Source organism: Cygnus atratus, chromosome 6 (assembly GCF_013377495.2).
Source record: "Cygnus atratus isolate AKBS03 ecotype Queensland, Australia chromosome 6, CAtr_DNAZoo_HiC_assembly, whole genome shotgun sequence".
NCBI lineage: Eukaryota > Metazoa > Chordata > Aves > Anseriformes > Anatidae > Cygnus > Cygnus atratus.
This window is the reverse complement of record NC_066367.1, coordinates 21558741-21578699: the sequence shown is the minus strand read 5'-3', so window position 1 is coordinate 21578699 and position 19959 is coordinate 21558741. Positions and strand designations below refer to the sequence as shown.

The 19959-nt window shown below is 36.0% G+C and overlaps 1 protein-coding gene across 4 annotated transcripts in view; it reads right to left on the bottom strand.

Moving 5' to 3' along the window:
• Positions 1-1024: 1024 nt before the first annotated feature.
• Positions 1025-19959, bottom strand: part of COBLL1 (cordon-bleu WH2 repeat protein like 1) — an 82135-nt gene continuing 63200 nt past the window's right edge. For 3 of the 4 annotated variants that reach the window (XM_035536712.2, XM_035536714.2, XM_035536713.2), the window contains 7 exons: positions 19572-19713; positions 18970-19038; positions 13277-13535; positions 10663-10748; positions 8272-9896; positions 6532-6714; positions 1031-3525 (listed from right to left, as the gene is read on the bottom strand). In XM_035536712.2, coding sequence (XP_035392605.1) covers positions 3439-3525; positions 6532-6714; positions 8272-9896; positions 10663-10748; positions 13277-13535; positions 18970-19038; positions 19572-19713 — 2451 coding nt within the window. In that variant the 3' untranslated portion in view covers positions 1031-3438. Of the gene's footprint in view, positions 3526-6531; positions 6715-8271; positions 9897-10662; positions 10749-13276; positions 13536-18969; positions 19039-19571; positions 19714-19959 lie in introns of all 4 variants that reach the window. The other variant, XM_035536711.2, reaches the window with a different exon arrangement.

The window sequence follows — 19959 nt, the reverse complement described above, 5'->3', positions numbered from 1 at the left end:
TAAAATATGATTCTAAGCAGCTCCAACTGGAAATATTGGTTTGGCTGATATGAGTGTCTGTACAAACTTAACATTAAAAGCATTCAATGCTCTCATGTTGTATTCCCATTCTTTGCATAGTACAGGTGATCCCACGCCTCATGGTCTATATCCACATCACTTCAATGACTGATGGTCCTCCTTCCTCTTATATATCTTCATGTTGTGTGCTACAGTATGGCAGGGCACAAACCACAAGTAGCCAGCAAAAATTAAGGCTCTGATTACTAAATATACTCCTAAAACGGTGACACCCAGTGGTTTAGCATCTTTCAGCTGCAAGTATGAGAGTTCTTGCCTGGGTCGCAAAAACCTCTAGTCACAACTGATGATTTCCAAATACCTGGTGATGAATTAAGCTCTCCCAGCACAACTGCTTCCCTTTTCCAGGTATATCTGTATTCTTAATTTTATTCTTCTGCAAAATAAATAAAAATACCTTCTTTAATAACTACAGAGTTCTGTAGTTATTCAATCAGAATACAATCTTTTATAGAGAATACAATCTTTTGTCTCTTTGAGAAAGATCCTTTACTTACAAAGCCTTGGAGTCAGAATTAGAGCAAGATCCCACCATGCTACACCACTATCTGCTGCTTCATGATGGTAAGTCATACCACACTTTCAGTGGGGTCTGTTATTTTGTTTACACAATTGCACTGACATTTCTGTTGCTGCAGAGCCTTGAGTTTTCTTCCCCAAACATTTTGCCTGCCATTCAAAAGCAGCAGGAGGATTTTAAGCAGTATGACATAAATAGTTGCCTTCTGTTGGAAGGCATCTCTAGTACAGGTTCCCCAGACTAAATATGCTTGGATCAAAACAAAAAAACACCAAGGTATTTTCCATGCAAGTAAGGCATCCACAACAAAAATCTACTGCTGCCTAACTTGGACTTGGCAGTTGCTAGAAAATCCTTATTGCTTCAGCAGATGTTTTCTTGTCTGAATATTTAATAAACACAAGTTTGTCAGCAAGAGTTTTTCTGGTAGAATTTAATACAAGAATATTACAGAAGAAATGAGTCTCCAGATATATAATGGCAAGATTTTAAAATGTTTTACATATATGTTGGAAGAAAGAGGAAAAAAGGTTTTGCTAAACAATACTGCCAACTAGTAACAGAAAATCTCATTGAACAATTTCACAGTACTGTTGTGTGTAGTCATTTAAGTTAATTATCAAGCAAGTTCAGTTGCACAGACAAGAAACCTTAAAATTCAAGAAAGTTGTTTTTAGTTTTAATCTCTAGTACATGAGATTATATTTGCCTTCAGGAGTTCACATCAAAGGCCAATATACTTTTAACACGAGACTAAGGAATATACAGCAGTACAGTGTTGTAGTCAAAACCAAAGAAAACAACAACAAAGAAAGGTTATTTGATCTTTTCCCAAACCAGAATAATTAGACTCCACACATTTGATTGAAATAATGAAATTATATAGTCTGCAGATGGAGATTAAATTACAGTTGTATGAAATAACTTTTAGTCACCTCCAGCAGAGAACACAAAAGTTTGAAAGCCAATGTAACCCTCTCACCCAAAGTATAAACAAGGAGACTCCTTTGCGGTGCAACCTCTGTGCCAGTTACAGATCAGCATGTTTTTGCTTGAAAAACCAAATTCAAATAGCACAACGAACACAGACACTTAGTAGATTCCTCAGAGTGAGTTACAATTTTCCAGGCTGTCGCTCAAGACATAATAAAATCTAGAAAGCAAGCCCCAGTTAGGAAAAAAAAAAAACCTACCTCTTCTATCTCACCATTTTCAAGTGAGGAATGAAGCATTCTTTTGCAATCAGACCCTGAAACACATCTTTTGAACTACCATGTGGGTTCCCTGTTCCACCTTATAATCAGCCCTTGACTAGGAGAAGGCAGTGGCAGCACACCTTGACAGGGGACTAAGTTATAAGAGAGAAAACATGAGAGAACAGCAGCGAACAAGTGCTCATCAGTTCTCTTTATGAATTTTATTTACTAAAACGTTCTTCGAAGGGTTTCAGCATTAAGTTAACAGTTTTATTAGCAACCAATAATTGAGCCTGTACTAGAAAAGTAATGAGACCTCTCTGAGATTATTGCACAAAAAACTGGCAGCAAACCATTAATAACCCTTTGAAATGCACATATAGATCAGTTTCAGAAAATGAGTTACACAATGACTTTAAAGTACAAAATAAATATATTGTTAAAGAATAGAAACTAAATATAATTGTTTTATTTAAATCAAGTATAGCAAGAAAATATTTTAATATGGCAAATACCCCAGCACTTGCTGCATACATCCATAATCTAGCTATTTCATCACGAGTGTGATCACATTTCCGCCCTCTCCCCAAAATGTATCATCTTGACAAGAAATGCAAAATAGATAAAATATAACATGAAGCATTTTCTTTATATATATATTCCCATTTTGGTATTTAACGCTTAGTCTGTAAATAGAGGCTCTGAGACACAAGAATAGTTTGTAAGTGTATTATTGTGCTGTTCGAAGATTAAAATATTTTACACAAACAAGTCTAAAGTTTAGTCATACTTCCAGTGATTTTTTTTAAACTTCATTAATTATCAAAACTGAAATTTGCATTTTATCCGTAAGTGACTATATGCTGACGTCTATTTAAAAGTATATCTAGTTCACAAAAGGTTTTGTTCATCTGAGTGCTAGGTAAATATTATATACAGTTGCTCAAAGAGTAGATGAGAAACATCATGTAGTGTTACTGTTAAGAAAAAATTTAAGTAGTACAAAAATTTCCAGTAATTTGTCTTTTTTTTTTTTGTATACTACTAGGAAAAAATTGAAGGAGATTTAAGATTAAAATACTTATCCCAACTACATCAGCTCAAGGAACAAAAACTTTTTTTTTAAGAGAAACAAAAGTATTGCATATAATTTTCTACTAATTACAAAATTAATTTAATGAACTAATATGGAGGCAGCATGTGGTAGATTTAAATTCTTACAATCTGTTAAAGTAATACACAATTCAAAATTATCTAAAATTCTTAGATTTCTTTAAATCTGTAAATTCAGCATACTGCTACATATTGTTCAGTCTTGAAGGCTGAAGTCAACAATTTTTGACACTCATTCCAACATAAGCAAAGCTCATCTACACCTCCTCTTAAAAGTTTTTAGCAGCATAATCAGCTTTATAAAGAGAAAATTATTACCATACTCAGCTTTATAAAGATAAAATTATTACCATAATTTACATATTCTAATAATCTTTTCCAAGGCATCAAAGGACCCAGTGTGAAATTCCTATACCAATTGACAAAAATATATTAACATATACTTGCATTTACACTTTCAAAAATTTATAGTTAGTATTAAGCTGGCCTATGAAGCAGTAGTAAAGTGCAAAATATTTGGTATAATAACTAGTGATTAGCTTTTGCTTCTGTGGAATACAAATAAGTAAGCTTGGCTCTTCCGTTGACCGCTATAGTGTTTGATGGAGGACCAACCTGGAGGCAGCGGGGAAAAAAAAAGGGAAAAAGAATATTAACCTAAGTTTTTAAATAATTTGACTGTAGTATGTTTCATAGCATTATTTATAAAAAAAAATATTGTTATTTCGGTTAGTGTTTTTCTTATCCCAATGACAGATCTCCTACATAATTTCTGAAAAAAGCACATATATGCTAAAGAAGTAGAATAAAATGTTTTTAAGTAATTGCATACATTTCTATCAAGAAATTCAGTGAATATCTATTCAAAACATATCGAATTTTTAGTCCATCTCCAGACTTGGCTGAAAAGGAATACATGAAAAAACTATCACTCAAAATGAACATTTTAAAATTAAATATTGAATAGAACTGATTCCTAACAAAATCTGACATTCATTTATGCCATGCTCTTGTATCAGGAGCAAACTATAATTTTTAGGATAGATAGCAAAGACCTAATTTTCAGGGGAGCTACAAAAACCAGTTACTCCAGTTGGAGTTAAAGGGAGCCATGGGAGCTACATACCATAGCACATAGCTTACTAAACAAAATGAAAATATTCTTAAGAGAAAATGGTTAAAAAGAAACCTCATTTGACCCATTTTAGGTTAGTAATTACTGATGGCTCTATTCAACAGAAAAGGCCAGCAACACAAAAGGCCACAGATCTTGGCATTGCATACTGACAACTTATTAAGTAAAATAGGGAAAAAATAAAGGATTTGGCTATTGGTGCCAGCATTTTATCTTTTGAATGATTCCCTCAGAGACCTCAAGAAACAGAGAGTACAGTGAGAGGTAAATTGAGAAGCAGGCACCTGACAACCCCCTTTCACAACTCCAATGGATTGCGTTACTACCCCTTTTACTGAGAGCAGCACGATAGTGGAAGCTGAGGTGAATGCACGCAAGAAGTCCTTTCAATACTGGAAATCACTTTTGGGTGCAAACTTACTGATGCAAAATGTTTCACATCTCTATTTGTCCTAGTACAGCCAAGTTCTCCATGTTAAACACAAAATGGGAATGTTGTTATTAAATTTGCCATAGGCCAAAAAAATTCTCTTTCTGCAGTCAGACACACCTGTACCACAGCACATGCACTCTGGTTAAGAGTGAAAAGAGCACTGTGTGTACAATTTTGTTTGGCAGAATTTCAGCAGATTCTTCATTGCATTTTAGGAGGAGTGTGGAGTGGATGTTGAAGCCTATTTCAGGTTTCAACGTTGCAGAAATGCTTTTCCTCATGCTTATGGAATCTTCTAATCACTTTTTCTTTAAAAAAAAAAAAAGTGATCACTTTCAAATCACTTTTCCTTAAAAAAGCCCCTCCTCACCCCCAGCCTCTACAGATACCATACTGAGGAAGAACATCTCCCGCCCACAGCAGAGTGAGCAAGGGAAAGGGTGAAAAAAAGGATTTGAGTCATCATCTCTCTCTTCTTCACAGTACCATTCTTGTACCTTGACTGGTAAGACTATATGGGTCATCATCTTTATTAGAAAATGATAAATAACCGCATAATAAGTTTTGTCTGTGGTTTGTCAAGTAGCTATAGACTTCTTGAATTCTGAAATGCACTTTATGAATTTTATTTTTTAAAAACACTTGCAAGCTACTGTGTCAGTAGCCAATACCTATAGGTATTTCCCACAGAATCATAAAACAAATTTCACACATTATGCAAAATATTCAGTATTATTCACAATTGTGCATTGGAAAAAACACCTTAGTAAAAATACATGCAAGCAAACAAGCAAGAAACAAACAAAACAAACTCAGGTAGAATAGATCAAGTTAACATCAAAGTGACTCTGAACAATATGATATTTGCTTAATCTTAACCTGTTTTAAAATGGCTTGAAGTTAGTGGCAAATAGAAGCAAGCAATACTACAGTGCCTTATGTACTGCTCTTACTGGCTGAAGGCAACAACTAGTTAAGCATGGTTATACCCTTTCTGGGAAAATGAATCTTCCTATTCAGAGTAGAAATAATAGGAGGCCTACAGGCCTCAGACAGGCTGTTGCAGTGCTAAACTGAAATAAAACCTCACATATTTGAAGCAGATTATTCTAATATTTGACCAGCACCTGAGAAATTTTGATCCCAGAGAGTAAAAAATTTCCATTAAAAACAAACAAAAAAGCACTCACAGCCACCCACCACACATCATTTGCTTTCATTCAAGTTTAAAGTGCAAAAAGGAAGAGGAAAAAAACCTCATGAGTTTCTTAACTTTCTGCAATGAGAAATTATTCTTCAGTACAGAATCCAAAATATTAATGCTACATCAAGAAAGCTTTTACATCAAGAAAGCTTTTTGTGAGACTATCATTAAATTGTCTGGTTACAAATTTAAAACAATAGATTTTTAAAGCCTGTGGTATTTTACCCAGTGAAAGAAGTACAGGTGCATTTTAAGAGACAGAAAAGAAAAATTAAGTAGCACTTTTTACCTGAGGGAGTGGGGGAAGACAGACCTACTAGGACTGTTAACAAAACATTGAGAAATATCTTACTAACAATACCAAACAGCAGCAGGAGGCTTGCAGAATTAAGGACCTAATAGAGTTTAATACCTAGAAAAATCAAATCTTCACAACTTACATTTATCTGCTTGCAAAGGATTGCAGCTAATTCAGGTCTAGGATGAAGCTGCTTAGCATGCATCCGAAACCACACTACTTCAAAACATATAAACACAAATAATTTAACACATTCCTGAGGTTTTGAAAGAGACAGTAATTGACAACTTAAAGATATCTAACTAATTTCAGGAAGATTTCCTATTGCATTTGCACTTTTTGAAAGTATGGGCATATAAAGCTTTGTGTGTGCATGCACCAATTTATTCTGCAAAGCTGAACTCTCCTCCCCACCTCCCTTCCCACTGTTAAGAGACCTCCTCACAGCACTTCATGCCAAAGCTAACTGCTTTTAGTGTCAGACATTAATATAGCAATTTTGAAGGAAACACCATGAGTTCATTGTTATGGATGCAGTGATGAAAACTCACCCTTTTCAGTTTGGCAGCAGCTTCTCCAGAGCGGATTGCAGCCAGCAAGCTCTGGTGGATCTGTTCTGGGTCAGAGCGCTGGACTGTCATCGCAGTTTGCCTCGTAGTGACAGGAGGTGGGTGGTCAGTTGAAGCACCTGACTGTGCCTGACTCTTTTGCTCACTATTCACATTGCTGCTTCTCTGTAAAGAGAGGAAGCAAGAGGAAAAACATAACAAAGACCTTTAATAAGTCACAACTAAGTCAACTTGCAAGAGGCTGCATCTCAAACTGGGCCACCATTGCAGTGTTTGCTTTGTTCAAGATTTCAGAAAGCAGCCAGGTTTCCACTATAGCTTTTGGAAACTAATCTTCAACTTATCAGCAACAAAAAAGTTCTAAGCTTCATAAATTTATTTTGGCTTATTAAAATGGTGAAGAAATTCCTTCAAGATCAGAGAGTTTGAGACTCCACAAAGTGATAAGATATGGAAATAATATATTCCAAAAGGAAAAGAAGGAAACACACTATGATTTTATCATCTGAATTTCTATGTCAACTAAACTAGATGATACTTGAGCACTACAACTCGTTGAGATCTTTTTGTTTTGCTTTATTTTATTTCCCTGATGACTTGACAGGCTATTACTCCAAAATGTCAGCACCTCAAATTTAGGCACATTAGACAACACATTGTAACATATTTAAATATTCTTTAAGCATTGAAGTATCTAACAAAGATCACTTCCAAAGTATTTCCATATAAAACCATTCATCACTATCACATATGCTAGAATGACCATTTATTTTACTAATGGTTTCCTCTGAGAATCTAAATTTAATGTGTATAATCCTTATCCAGAAGCTATCCTGAGAAGTTCAAGAATGCATTTTGAACCAAAAGCATAGATGGTGGCAAGCACTGCTGTATTTTGAAGCTACTGAGCAGAGATTAGCATCTAACTTCCATACCCAAAGAATGGTTATAAAAACAGGAAGGCTGGAATAGTATAGTCTCTTGCCTGCTAAGCCCAGAATCCTATAATACTGCAGATTTGTACAGAACATGCAAGGCAGCCAGCAGTCTTTAGGCTCACGTACACATCTCAGGATTTGTGGATAGATCAAGCTGCCGTTGTGCAGATGGAACTTACAGAAGACAGAAAGTACCTTTGCCAGAACAGCTTAAAACAGTTCTCTGAATGATGCCATATTTCCATCTATGCACTTGCAACATTAACAAAAATAAAAACAAAAATCAGCTAATGTATTAATCAGCAATATATTAAAGTTTCTTACTTAAGGTAAGTAGTTATGTCAGCAAAATTTTACACCCTTGGTTCAAGTACGTTTCTGACATGATCACTAGAAGCAAAACTCATGCTAACCAAAATTAAAGAAACCAACATGCAGAACCACAAGGAACACATCCTAAGTGCTCTGAACATAAAAACAGGTATACACAATATAAGTGATTGTTTAATTTACTGTTCTTCAAAGTACGAGGGGTGCTAATTATGGCAAGAAATAATTATTTTCACTATTCTGAATGAGACTGCTTTCACTTTAGCATTCCTTTTTCCTTATATTTCATTATGATGCTGTGCTACTCCTACGTACCACAAGATGTTTACACCGTATCAATACAGAACTTTCTGATAAGCAAGTAGTTCAGTGATTAGGCAGAATAAGTCTCTGCTCTGCTGTAAATGACAATGCAGAAATTCACCAATCAATAAATATTAGAAATAAAGTTTACCTTATCCATTAGATTATTTAGTGACCCTCCAGTTATGCTGTGTAAGGAAGGGTTTTTCACTTGAGGCAGGGAGGTAGCTGAGGAGAATTCAGCTGCAGAAGTGGCAGATGAGAGTTCAACAGGAACTTCCTCTCTAGGTGCCTGGCTAGTGATTGTACGTGTCTTGTTGAATGACTGTGACCTTTTGACTGCTGATGAGACAGCAAGAGCAAAAGGGGATGGCCTCGAACTGGAGTATGGCTTTGGAACTGCAAAAGTTCTTAGAGTTCTTAGGTTCAATGATGCTGGCTGGCAGGGGGGAAAACTTGACGGTTTATTGCTTTTAACAGGAGAAGTGGAGGATTCAATTTTTTTCCCATCATCAACTTTTTCTTCATCTGCTGGAGGAGAGGAACTACTTGTTTTATGTAAAGAAAAAGAAGTTTCATCAGGTGATGAGATTCTTTTTTCAATCTCTGTATTTTTAACTTCATTTGGAATGGAATTAGGAGCACTAACAGTACTTCTGGCAATTGCCGATGTCACATAATGACTTGAAACTCTTCGTTGCATCTGAAGAAAAAAAGAATTAGGCTTTGCTGTAGGACTTAATGCATTTGACTTGTCCTGAGTCTCCGAAGAAGCATTTGTATTATCCACGTTGAGCATCAGTGGAATAGGCTGCTTGGAAGGCTCTGTTTCTGTTTGATTGCTCTCAGTAGCAATCTTGGCTCCAGATGTCACCCCATGTTCAGACATGCTGTTCACCCTGTGCAGCAGATCATTTGCTGCTGCAGGTTTATTTTGTGAACAAGCCTGTAAATGACCCACGCTTTTTGGAAAATTAGGAATTTCAGCTTGCATTGTGAATTCTTTGGGGTCTTCGTGCTTTGGAGAGTTGTCAGAAGTAGATACCTCTTGATCATTACAATCTGATGCAACTTCTGACTCCCAGCTCTTCATTATTTCTAAGGATTTTGGAGGCACTATTTTATAAGTAGTCATTCCAATTTTTGGTATGTAATCTCTTGTAATTTCATTAGCAGGTTTAGGTTTATGTTTCATGTCCTGTCTATAAAGAGGGTAACCCTTTATAGGAGAGCCATCTGGAGTTTTTGCAACTGTTTCTGGTGAAGCAACATTACTGCCATTTGTACAAATGTGAATTTCATCTTTTAAGGGAATTACTTTTTCAGGTGTAACATCTTGTCTCTGAAGATTTTGTTCAGTTACAATTTCTTTATCTGTTTGTATTCCTTGCATCACTCGAAGAAGGGGGCTGTTTGTACCTGTATTTTGTTGAGGGACCGGTCCTCTGAATGAGGATGATTCACAATCTTGAAGAACCATCGTTTCTTTTTGTGTAGTCCTTCCCAAATCGCTAACTGATGAACCTGTCTGAATTGCAACATCCTGAGTTTTTACTGTGTCCATGCTGGTTTGCTTTCTTTTCTGATCTTGCTTTTCTGGAATCAGTTGAGTATAATTGCTCTGACTTACAAAGATGTCATTTTTAGATGCCTGGCAGTTTGATAGTCTGTCAACTTCAAGCTTGCTATTTTCTCTAAAATCTACTGCTTTAATTTCTGCTGTCTGATGTTCTCTCCCATCTTCATTTGTTGGAAGGAGTTTTGTCTCACTGCAATCTTTAAGTTATAGAGATTCCGGAAATTAATACAAATGCCCACTTATGACGGCCCAACCCAATACATTTAACTACAAGTACTGGCTCATCACTAATATTAATATTTTCCTTAACACTTTTAAAAGCTGGTTAAAGATATACTTATATTTGACTGATATTGCCAAACAATTGTATTCTTACTCAGGTATTCTTCCTTACTTAACATGTAACTAAGTAAGGAAGTTAACAGGCTTCTGTTCATACATGAAGGTCATGCATGACCTTTAAAAATCTATTCTAGATTCATTTTAAAAGTGCTAACAACTTCCAGTTGATTATACAGATATCAGTGACCTGAGCTCTAAGTCTATTCAGTATTAAGTTAGATCCGATTTTTATTTAGTTCCATCTTTGTAGTTCTATGTTTTCGTCTGTTCTATGGTTTTAACATTAAAAATGTTACTTGTTAACTCTACCTTGCATATTTGTACAAGGGGACAATTGGAAAACACTAAAACCTCCTTCCCTCTCCTAAACAATACTCCACCCACACTGCCCTACAACAGTGCAGTTTTGACTACTGCTGGAGGAATAAAAAATAAAAAAAACCTGCAGCCAATTTTTGTAACCTCGTCTCAAAGAGGATACACCAGAGCTAGAGGAAATATAAAGAAAATAATCCGATGATAGCAATTCAAATATGATGGTATTATGATTGTTTTCAAAGGAATAGAAGAGTTTTCTTCAAACTTGTTTTGAAGTATTAAAAATGAGTGGGAACTACTCACCATGACTTTTATTCTGATCCAAAATTTTAAGCTTCCTGTCTTTCTCAAATGCAGCTTGCTCACTGCTTATCTTAGTCTGTAGTTCTCTGCAAAGCACAATACATTAAATATGCTGGTATCATTCATTTCAGTAAACAGAAGAAAAGATGCAAGAGAACTGGCAATATTCTCCAAACACAGATGGACAAAATAGAATCACTCCGCCAAACATTGGAGTACTCAACAGAATCGTTTATTTATTTTAAATGAGAGGAAATGCTGCTATGATATTTCACTGAAATGATATGCAGCTTCACTTTCTTCTGTGTAGCACGATCAGATTTCCTTTCCCTTCTTCCTCTCCTTTTCTTTACTCATTCACTTTTAACAAGCCCCTTTCCAGTAACAACTCAAGTTTTAGTGAAGCCACTAAGGTAATGCTTTATCTTTCATTTAACGATGTTCTTAGCATGAAGTCTTATGACACCCCCAATATTTAGAATCTGTCTTTAATTTTGTTTCCAACATAATATGCAGGAAGTCACATGAGATGCTGACTGCATATGAACTGTGCAGTATAAACTTTTCAAAATAGTAATGAAAAACTTTGTTCCTTGCAAGAAATGTCTTGAGAACAACAAATAAATATGCACAAAATATGTTACTTGCATACTAAACATTTTGCCAATGCATACAATGTCTGCCTCTGATCAGAGGGGACAAAAGAACTGCACAAATGCTGAAAAAAACTCATCTCTTTTCAGGAAATATTAAGTATCTGACTTCAAAAGGCAAATGAAAAAGGCCAAAATAGTTTAAATTTCTCTTTTTAAATACTTCATTTTTTCTTTTAAAAATATTAGAACTTCAAACTTCTATATGTTTGATATACTTTTATTTTCTGTACTACTACGACTGGCATTATGAAGATTCAATTTCATTTGCCACATCAAATGCATTAGTTATCAGGAACCACTGCTGTGAGCTGAAACATCTGTTTTGAGTAATTTAAAATGATAAATTCCTCAATAAGCATCCATCCTCATGTTGCCTGCACAGTCCAAAACATGCTGTAAGTGTCCAATAACCACTAAACAGAAGCATACACACTCAAAATTTTTGTTGGAAGAACATTAAAGCTCAGTCCTGCCCCCCTCTGTACTCTTGCTTATCTCCATTCCCTTGAACACAGCTGAGGGACTGAATGACAAGTACTTGCAACAGGCTGAACTGTTTAAACACAAACGAAAAAGAAAGTCGCCAAATGTCAGAATATTACAGGAATCAGACCTTTTGACTGGAATACTATACATACCCCAGATTTGATTAAAAAACATCTTCAAAGTCACTAGATCTTATGTTAAATTTGAATTACCAGATTTCCAGAAACAATGCCAGAGAAACCCTACTCCTCATTTTCAACACTGTAGTATTTCATGAAGAAAAGGATTTCCAAACTCTGAAGTTACAGCACAGTGCATAGCTAGGTGATGCTCAGCAGTATTATAGGCCACAAAAGGCCTATACAAGTTAGTTGCAGGGTGGGAGTGAGGAAATATCCCCTGGACAACTGGCCAAACTGGCCCAATAATTCAGGTCTCGATAATCTGCAAGAACTTAAAAATAACATTTGGCAGATCCACCAGCTTAGTTCCTCACAGAGCAGACACACCCAAGCAATTTGTGCAGTATTTCTCAGGACAGAACATCAAAGATTTTTGCAAAGCCCCACTTGGCACTGAACTCACAAAAAGACCCTAGAAATACAAGTCAAAGCTCTCTGTGTTACCTTCAAAGTTCTTGGCTACTATAGCATTCACGCATTTTGGCCTCGGTACAGTAACTCAAACAGTTCTTTCAATTTAAATTAGGAACAGTAGCCAGTTCAGTTGCCCCAAAGAACAACAGAAATAGTGAATTACATTAACGCAGTGGGACTTCTCTGGACAATCAACATTCATTTCAAGCAGGCACTAACTCATGTTGGGAACCTGCTGAGTCAGGTAGTTTAACAAACATGCTGAAGGGCAAAGTTACAACATCACCAGAAGGGAAAATGAGTGGTTAAGGAAAGTAATGTGTTAATTCTTGTTTGTCCTGAGAGCAGACAGATCAAGATAGGTCAAGACAACTGGCTAACATATTAAGAAAGCAAATCAAATTGTAGAACAACAGGTAACAGATAAACAATAGAAGCATGCCTAGAAGAACCTAAATGACCAATATACCTGTTCTCCCCCCAACTGTAAGAATGATCTTGTAAATTTTCTTTAAATTAATCAAATCACATTTCCCGCCCCTCTTCTCCCCCACTTCCCCCCCAGCACATTGCACTGCTCTAGTAATTATGTTGGAAACTTTAGAGATGGGTTCAGCTTTTCTGGGATCTGGATGTTTTAGTAGTAAGGAAAGGAAGGCTTAAACAGAATACCCAGCAGAACACTGTCATTTTTGTTGAAAGGCTTCATGAATTACTGTGTCCAGAAGAGTGCTACAATGAAAGTTAAGCATATTAAGCTCATTCCTCTCTCACAATTCTCTATTCTGTGCTCCACAATGAAACAGCACTCTATATTTTATTTGCCTCCCCCATTCCCTCCCCAGTGCTTCTTTCTTTGTCACAAAGCGTACTTACTTGCCATCTGTGCTCATATTTTCTTGTTTTTCTTCCTTGAAGCTTTGTGAGTTGTCTACAGAAACAGTGCCAGGAACAAGAGCTGATGAAGCAGGATCATTTTTTTCAGTTTCCAATTGTACCTCAGTAAAGCTGAAGGCTGCAGTAACCTCTCCTGTCCTGAGAGAGGTATCCGTACTTTCACTTTCCTCTCCCTGTTGCACACTCATCTCTTCCTTTTCATCAATTTCTTCCAGGCTGTATTCTGTGGTCCTTACACCTACACTCAGAGAAAGAAAGAAAGAAAGAAAAAAAACCACCAACCCACAAATATCAGTTCAGGGTGTAGATACAAAGGGACTGTGAAGTCAGACTAAGTAGTTTGAAGAAGGAAAATTGAGACTTTTCATAATTCAGGGGGTGGGGTGGTAAGGACTCATTCAGTTTTAATTTCACAGTATTTTCTAGTTCTTTCCAATTCTCTTTTTACATGAAAATATGCTTATCACCATGCTACTGTCCATCTGTTTCTGCATCTGTAACTACTGCATAATGTTGTCTTTTGTTTAATCCAAGCACTGAATTAGTATAGATCAAAATATATTTAACAATGTCATAAGCCCAAATTTCATGGAGGTAGAGAGTTTATTTTCCCAAGAGTTTTTACAATTTCCATTGCCTCTCTAATGAGGCTTAGAATAAATGATTCCATTAGATCAGAGTATGTTAGAGACCAAATCTCAGCTTAGTCCATGTTTTGAACAAGACTGCTCACCAATATCAAAATTTTCTCACAATCATCCCAAGGGTATTAAAACATAGTTAGATGTGTCTTGTGCACTGCCCTGTGTTACAGTAGAAGTACACACAAAAAAAAATACATGTTAATCTATTAAAATAACAAATTTTTCAGCCAAAGCATAGTTACAAAGGTTTAGTTAACTGGTTTAGGACACATATAAGCCAGTGTACCTACAGTTAGACTAATAAACCCACTTATTTTTCCAGAGACACTAACTGTCTCTGGCTTTACTTTCATGCCAGGAATCTTCCTATAACAAGATGTTGATTCACATATTTCAAATATTAGTAAGTGCACCATACAATTTATCTCTTGGCTTTGCAACTTGCATTCTACAACACCAAGAAAATAATAATTCCATCTATATAGTAAAATGTGGTGCCATGGAAAGTTACTGAAAACAGAGCCATATAAGCAGTGTACTCTGCCTGACCTGAAGAAGGTATTCCTGTTAGCTTCGCATGCACCAATACCTATTAGGTACAGGCAATTGGCATTTTAGACTCTTCAGTAAAAGTTGTATCAATAAATTTCAAAGTGTGAAACAACCTTACACAAAGGCAAAGAATGATAACAAAATACCACCTTGAAGTAAGCAGATGTCTACAGAAGTACTGTTATAGAAATATAGCAGAGAACTCTATGAGACATGGAGAAAGCCTCAATTCAGAATAGAAATTTTGCTTTTTCCCATAGGGTCATTAGTATAGAGTTCAGTAATACAGTTGCAGAACAAATACAAAAGCTAAACATTTTACTATTTAATTCTAGTTAGTTTTTTATATTGCTCTCTAGTACTAATGCTTGGCAGTTGCAGATTCAGCAACATGATCAACACGTGTCACAGTGCTGAATGCAGAGGTGATCTAGATGCCCACAGAAAAAGGAGCAAGACTGCAGAATGGTGCAGATGAACTCTTTCCATGCCACTTAAACACACGCATACAAATATGCCATGCTGATAGCAAAGAGATTCCTCAAGTAAGGTCCTTCTCTTCCTTCCACCTCCCCCCTCAATCTCCATTTGGGGGTAAAATCATACAAGCTGCCTAATACTTTGGAAAGGATTTTAGCGATCGAATGCTGGCAAACATCAAATCTGCTGAGACTATTGCATGATCTGTAACTGACTTTCAAGATCACATCATTTACACAGATTAGAACTACTATTCTTGAAAATGAGTGAACACTATTACAGTTGACAAGTGGCCTTGCGGTATCTCCATCCCACAGATGCCATGAGCCTGAGCCACCAACAGCCAGAGGAACGAAGACTAAGACCTTCAGTCTAATACTCTGTGGAAACCTGAATTATACAACAAAGCACAGTCAGGCCTTCTGATGAGACAAACAGAAACATTGCTATGTAGCTACGGCTTTGTGCCCAGCCACTGCAGTCATCTCTGTCACTTTTCCTCTGGAGAAATATAATGACTAAGTTGTACGCTAAGTTTCTATTCCTATACTGATGGGATGGGAAGTTAGCTTGGGTTGGTAGGAAACACTGCTGACTTTCCTCCTACACAAAAGTCCATCCTTTCTGTGCTAGAAACACTTCCAAGCTTGGACTAGACTAACCTGAACTACAAATGTATGATTCCAAACAAACAAATCTCACACTTTGTAAACAGTGCTCTACTGTATTTATCAGCAGAACACCAAACTTGCTTAGGATTAGTTTCAACTAGCGGTTTTTAATCTGTGACTGTTACTACCAGACCTGGGCCACCAGTGCTACTGCAGAAAAAAAGTGTGAATGACTTTGATACATAAACAACGTGTAACAGCCATTCTTCATTTACATCACCCAGAGGAACAGTTCAGATCTTTTGACTTGTTTCTAAACCCCTCATGTAGAGTTTTTATATGCAACATGTCACTAGGAATTCCTTAGGGCAACACTGGCTACATATTGCACCCTAATTGCCTATACACTCTATATGTAAATACATATAGAATATAAGCTATATTTTTGTCTGTGTGTAATTCATCCTTCATGAACATTAGCTACTGAGTTTCAAATAGTTATAAAAGAACGTTGTTAAAACCTACAGGGCAACACTGTGAAGAAATGACTTATGACTGATAAGCCAACTGCAAGTGTCCTTTGAGTCAGTAAGAATACTCTGCACGACAGACAATAGGCTGACACTGCTTTCTGAGCCTTTATGCTTGTAAATACCAAAGCCAAAAAGCCTGACTACATCATGTAAATCTGTCAGGATTTTTACACTGCCCTATACTCCTTAAAAAGGTTTTAAGGAGATTCTGTAACCAAGATGATGATATCAAGGGATTTATTTAATGGGAAGTTATTGAAAAGAAAAAAGCTACAGATTTTTAATTCATTTCACCCTTTTCCCTAGGAAAAAAAAAAAGACTGAACATTAATTAAGCTTTGGGAAGGGGAACAAAAATCATAATTGAGGATAAATTGTTGTTTATAATCCCAAATGTTCAAATTAATTCTCTTTCAATGTTTATTCTAGTTGATGTATGCCTTCAAATCACTTTTGTCAAGGTCCAGTCTGTTTTCACAATGGAAATGTTGCCTATTCAAAAGTATATAGCATAGTTCCAATTAATGTACATGGCTCTACTAGTTATGAATTACTAAGACACCAAATATTTATTGAATGCTTGTAATGGTTCATTATAGGGCAGAAGGTAGCACTATATTCACAGCTTAAAAATTTATTTACTTATTTGCTAAAGGAGCAATGCATAACAGAATTGCTTTGGGAATGCCAATCACAGCTGATCAAAAACTTCGTACTTCTAGAAGCCTGATACTCAAAGCAGTATTAATCCAAATGGAAGGAAATACATTAACATGTAATGTTAAAATTATGTCCAATTTAACAATTACATACATACTGAAATATTTTACCTAATCTATAGAAAACAGTGCCCAAGTCTGATGCATAATTTTCAGACTAGGAATAAGACAAGTATAGTGAAATTGATTTTGCTGCCGGTGAATACCGGCTCTCAAAGCATGATAGACTTTGCTAAGAGGACACTTTATAAACAGGCCTCTGGATGGTTTCAGAGATGCCACCAGAGAGCAGCAGCAGCCCAGGGGTGGGGGAGGTGGAACGGGACAGGACAATGAGTCTGTGTTATGTGACATCTCTCTACATTGAAAAAAAACCACACTGCATGACATGGTCAACAAAGGACATTGCAAGAATGCAAGACAACATCGCAAGCAGAACTACAGAATGAAAACTGTCACTAACCACAGAGATAAATCCCAGGGCTCAACACAGACTGTTCTAAACCCAGTGAGGATGATTATTTTTTCTCTATTTCTTTCCATTACAGATTAAAATATTTAATCACAAAAATTAAATACCTCAAGCAGAGGTTACTAAATCTACAGAAAAGTGAATGAGGTATTTCTATGAAGCTCAGAGCTTTTACCTACGCTTTTTAGAGCTTTTATCTACGCAATACTCAAGACATTACAGTGATGGGAAATGCAGGAATTCTATCAATCTACAATCTTAAGATAGAAACAAGCTCAAGACAAAAAAAAGCTTGATATTAAATCATAGCACGGTAACTGCTTTTCATCTTAGACCCATCACGTGGAAAAGAACACAGTTTTCAACACAGAAAATTAAGCACTAATAAATATCATTAAGAATGATTCACTTAGAATTAGAAGTGACTACCCTTCTTCATCTGCTACAACAACTAGGAAAAGTTAATGTCTTCATCATATCTTGAACATCAGACTGCACAATGTAGGTTAATACTTCCTATCTATTAAGAATATTTTATTCTTCCAAAGACTTTTCTCATTATTGTTTGTATTAAAAGTTTTTTCTGGCAATTTACATAAGTTGCCCTACACACAAATTGAGACCAAATCTACTTATTACAGATCTTTGTGTTTTTTTTTCCCCTTTGCCAGAGATCTAAGGTAGCAGATGACATGTTCTATTCTTGGGGTGCATTTGCTTGTTTGCTTTTACCATTCCAACCAATTTGACTGGCATCTCCAACTAACTACCTGGAAAACTAATGTTTTAGAGTTTCTGTCAACTAGCAGAGTAACTGTGTGTTTAGCCTCATACACTGCTCATGACATTCCATGTGATTAGTTTTTATGTTCCTCATCCTTAGTGAAATACACTGACGAGTGATTTTTCCAGACGACACTGGTACTGATTATTCTAAAAGCTTTTGCAAATTTTAAGACTCCTAGATGTTGTATCTTGTATCTGAACCCTACAGTCAGAAACTTACCAATAGCAGTACTTAACAGTACAAACAGGAGAACTTTAGGACTTTAAAATAAGAAGTAGCATTCAGCAGTTATAGAACTGTATTTTATTTTAAACAGCTATACATTTATATACTACATTTTTTCCGTAGCACCCAATAAGTCACTTAAATTATAACCAATATTCATGCATACTATTTATGTTTATATTTACAACTTATGTTTCAAAGGCTGTTCCAATGCAACCAGGCACAGATTTGCTGCTACCCCTAAGTTATGCAGGTCAAGGGCAGCACAAAAGTGGGTTCTGAAAACAAGACTGGGCTTTGGCTTTTGAAAGGTCTGTTATAAGACATACGAAAGCCACTGAAGTTCAAGCTTGTTCTTGCCTCGTCTCATTGGGAGGAAAGAGGGAAACAGGGATATTGTTTAGTTTCTTAAAATGTGAAGCACAGAAAACAATAGAAAATATATTGTACATGTTTCTGTAGACAGTGAAGATAAAATCTGTATTTTAGAAAGCTTTATTTGTACTTCAATGGAAAAGGTAATTGATTTGAGTCACTAAAATCAGTCCTATACTTAAGACACATCTACAGTATAATAATTTATTACTATGAATTTATGGCAGTTTACTATGAAGCAGATTTTACCAATGTATTTGGAAAAAAAACCAACCTGTTTCAGACAGCATTTCAGTGGCTCTTTCTTCCACTTTAGTAGGGGTTGATTCTGTTGACTCTGTTACTGCAAAAAGTCAAGTAATAAGCTTTTTTTGTGAGAAGTATTACCTCTCAATTTCTACACCAGTGAAAAATCCAGATAAAATGTTGTGATCTGACTGACTGGGGAGTTCCTCAAGAAATATACCTTCTCTTAAGCAACCACTGCTTGACACATTTCTCAGATATTTTTAATATCAACTGCTAGGTATTTTTCAACCTGAGAGAAATGAGTTTTTGATCAAACAGAGGAATTATAAAATAATTATATAAAACCCTTCCTCTATATTCTTCTTCTCATTCCGTATCCTATTAATTCCCCTCTAACTATAGCTAGCTTTATATTATTTTTTATTTCCTGATCTTCATGCCCTAAAACTTGCCTTTTTCACACAACATGAACCAACCTCAAAGTAGCATTACCAATCCCTATAATCTGAAGATGTTTGGCATACACAATTTTTAAAGTCCTTATCTCATAGGGTGGTATTTCTTTCATGTTTAGCCAAATTGCCATATTTTCTGTTGCCTCCCAATTAAAGAGTATAAAAAGATTACCAGTCTCATTACTGCTTTCACTTTGATCTTCTGGTGTTCTAGAGGGTGGTGAGGGTGCTTTGCGCTTCATCCTCCGTAAAGAGCTCACAGAAGCTGTGTCACTGAGTGGCAGAGAACCTTTTCTTACTAATCCTGGAGGGGCCTAAGAAGGGAGACAGGGCAGGAAAAAGATTATTAGCAATTAAAGCCAACGAAATAGCTCTAGTAATTATTCTCCGAAAGTATATATATTTGTGCAGGAGAGTGTCTACCTATTACCAAATGTATTATGTTTCTTGTCTTAATTCTCACAATTAAAAAATATATAGAGTTTCTAGAGTAATTGAATATATTCACAGAGGTCCAAGACACAGCAGCAAATTGGTTGTTATATGTAGTAACAGAGAAT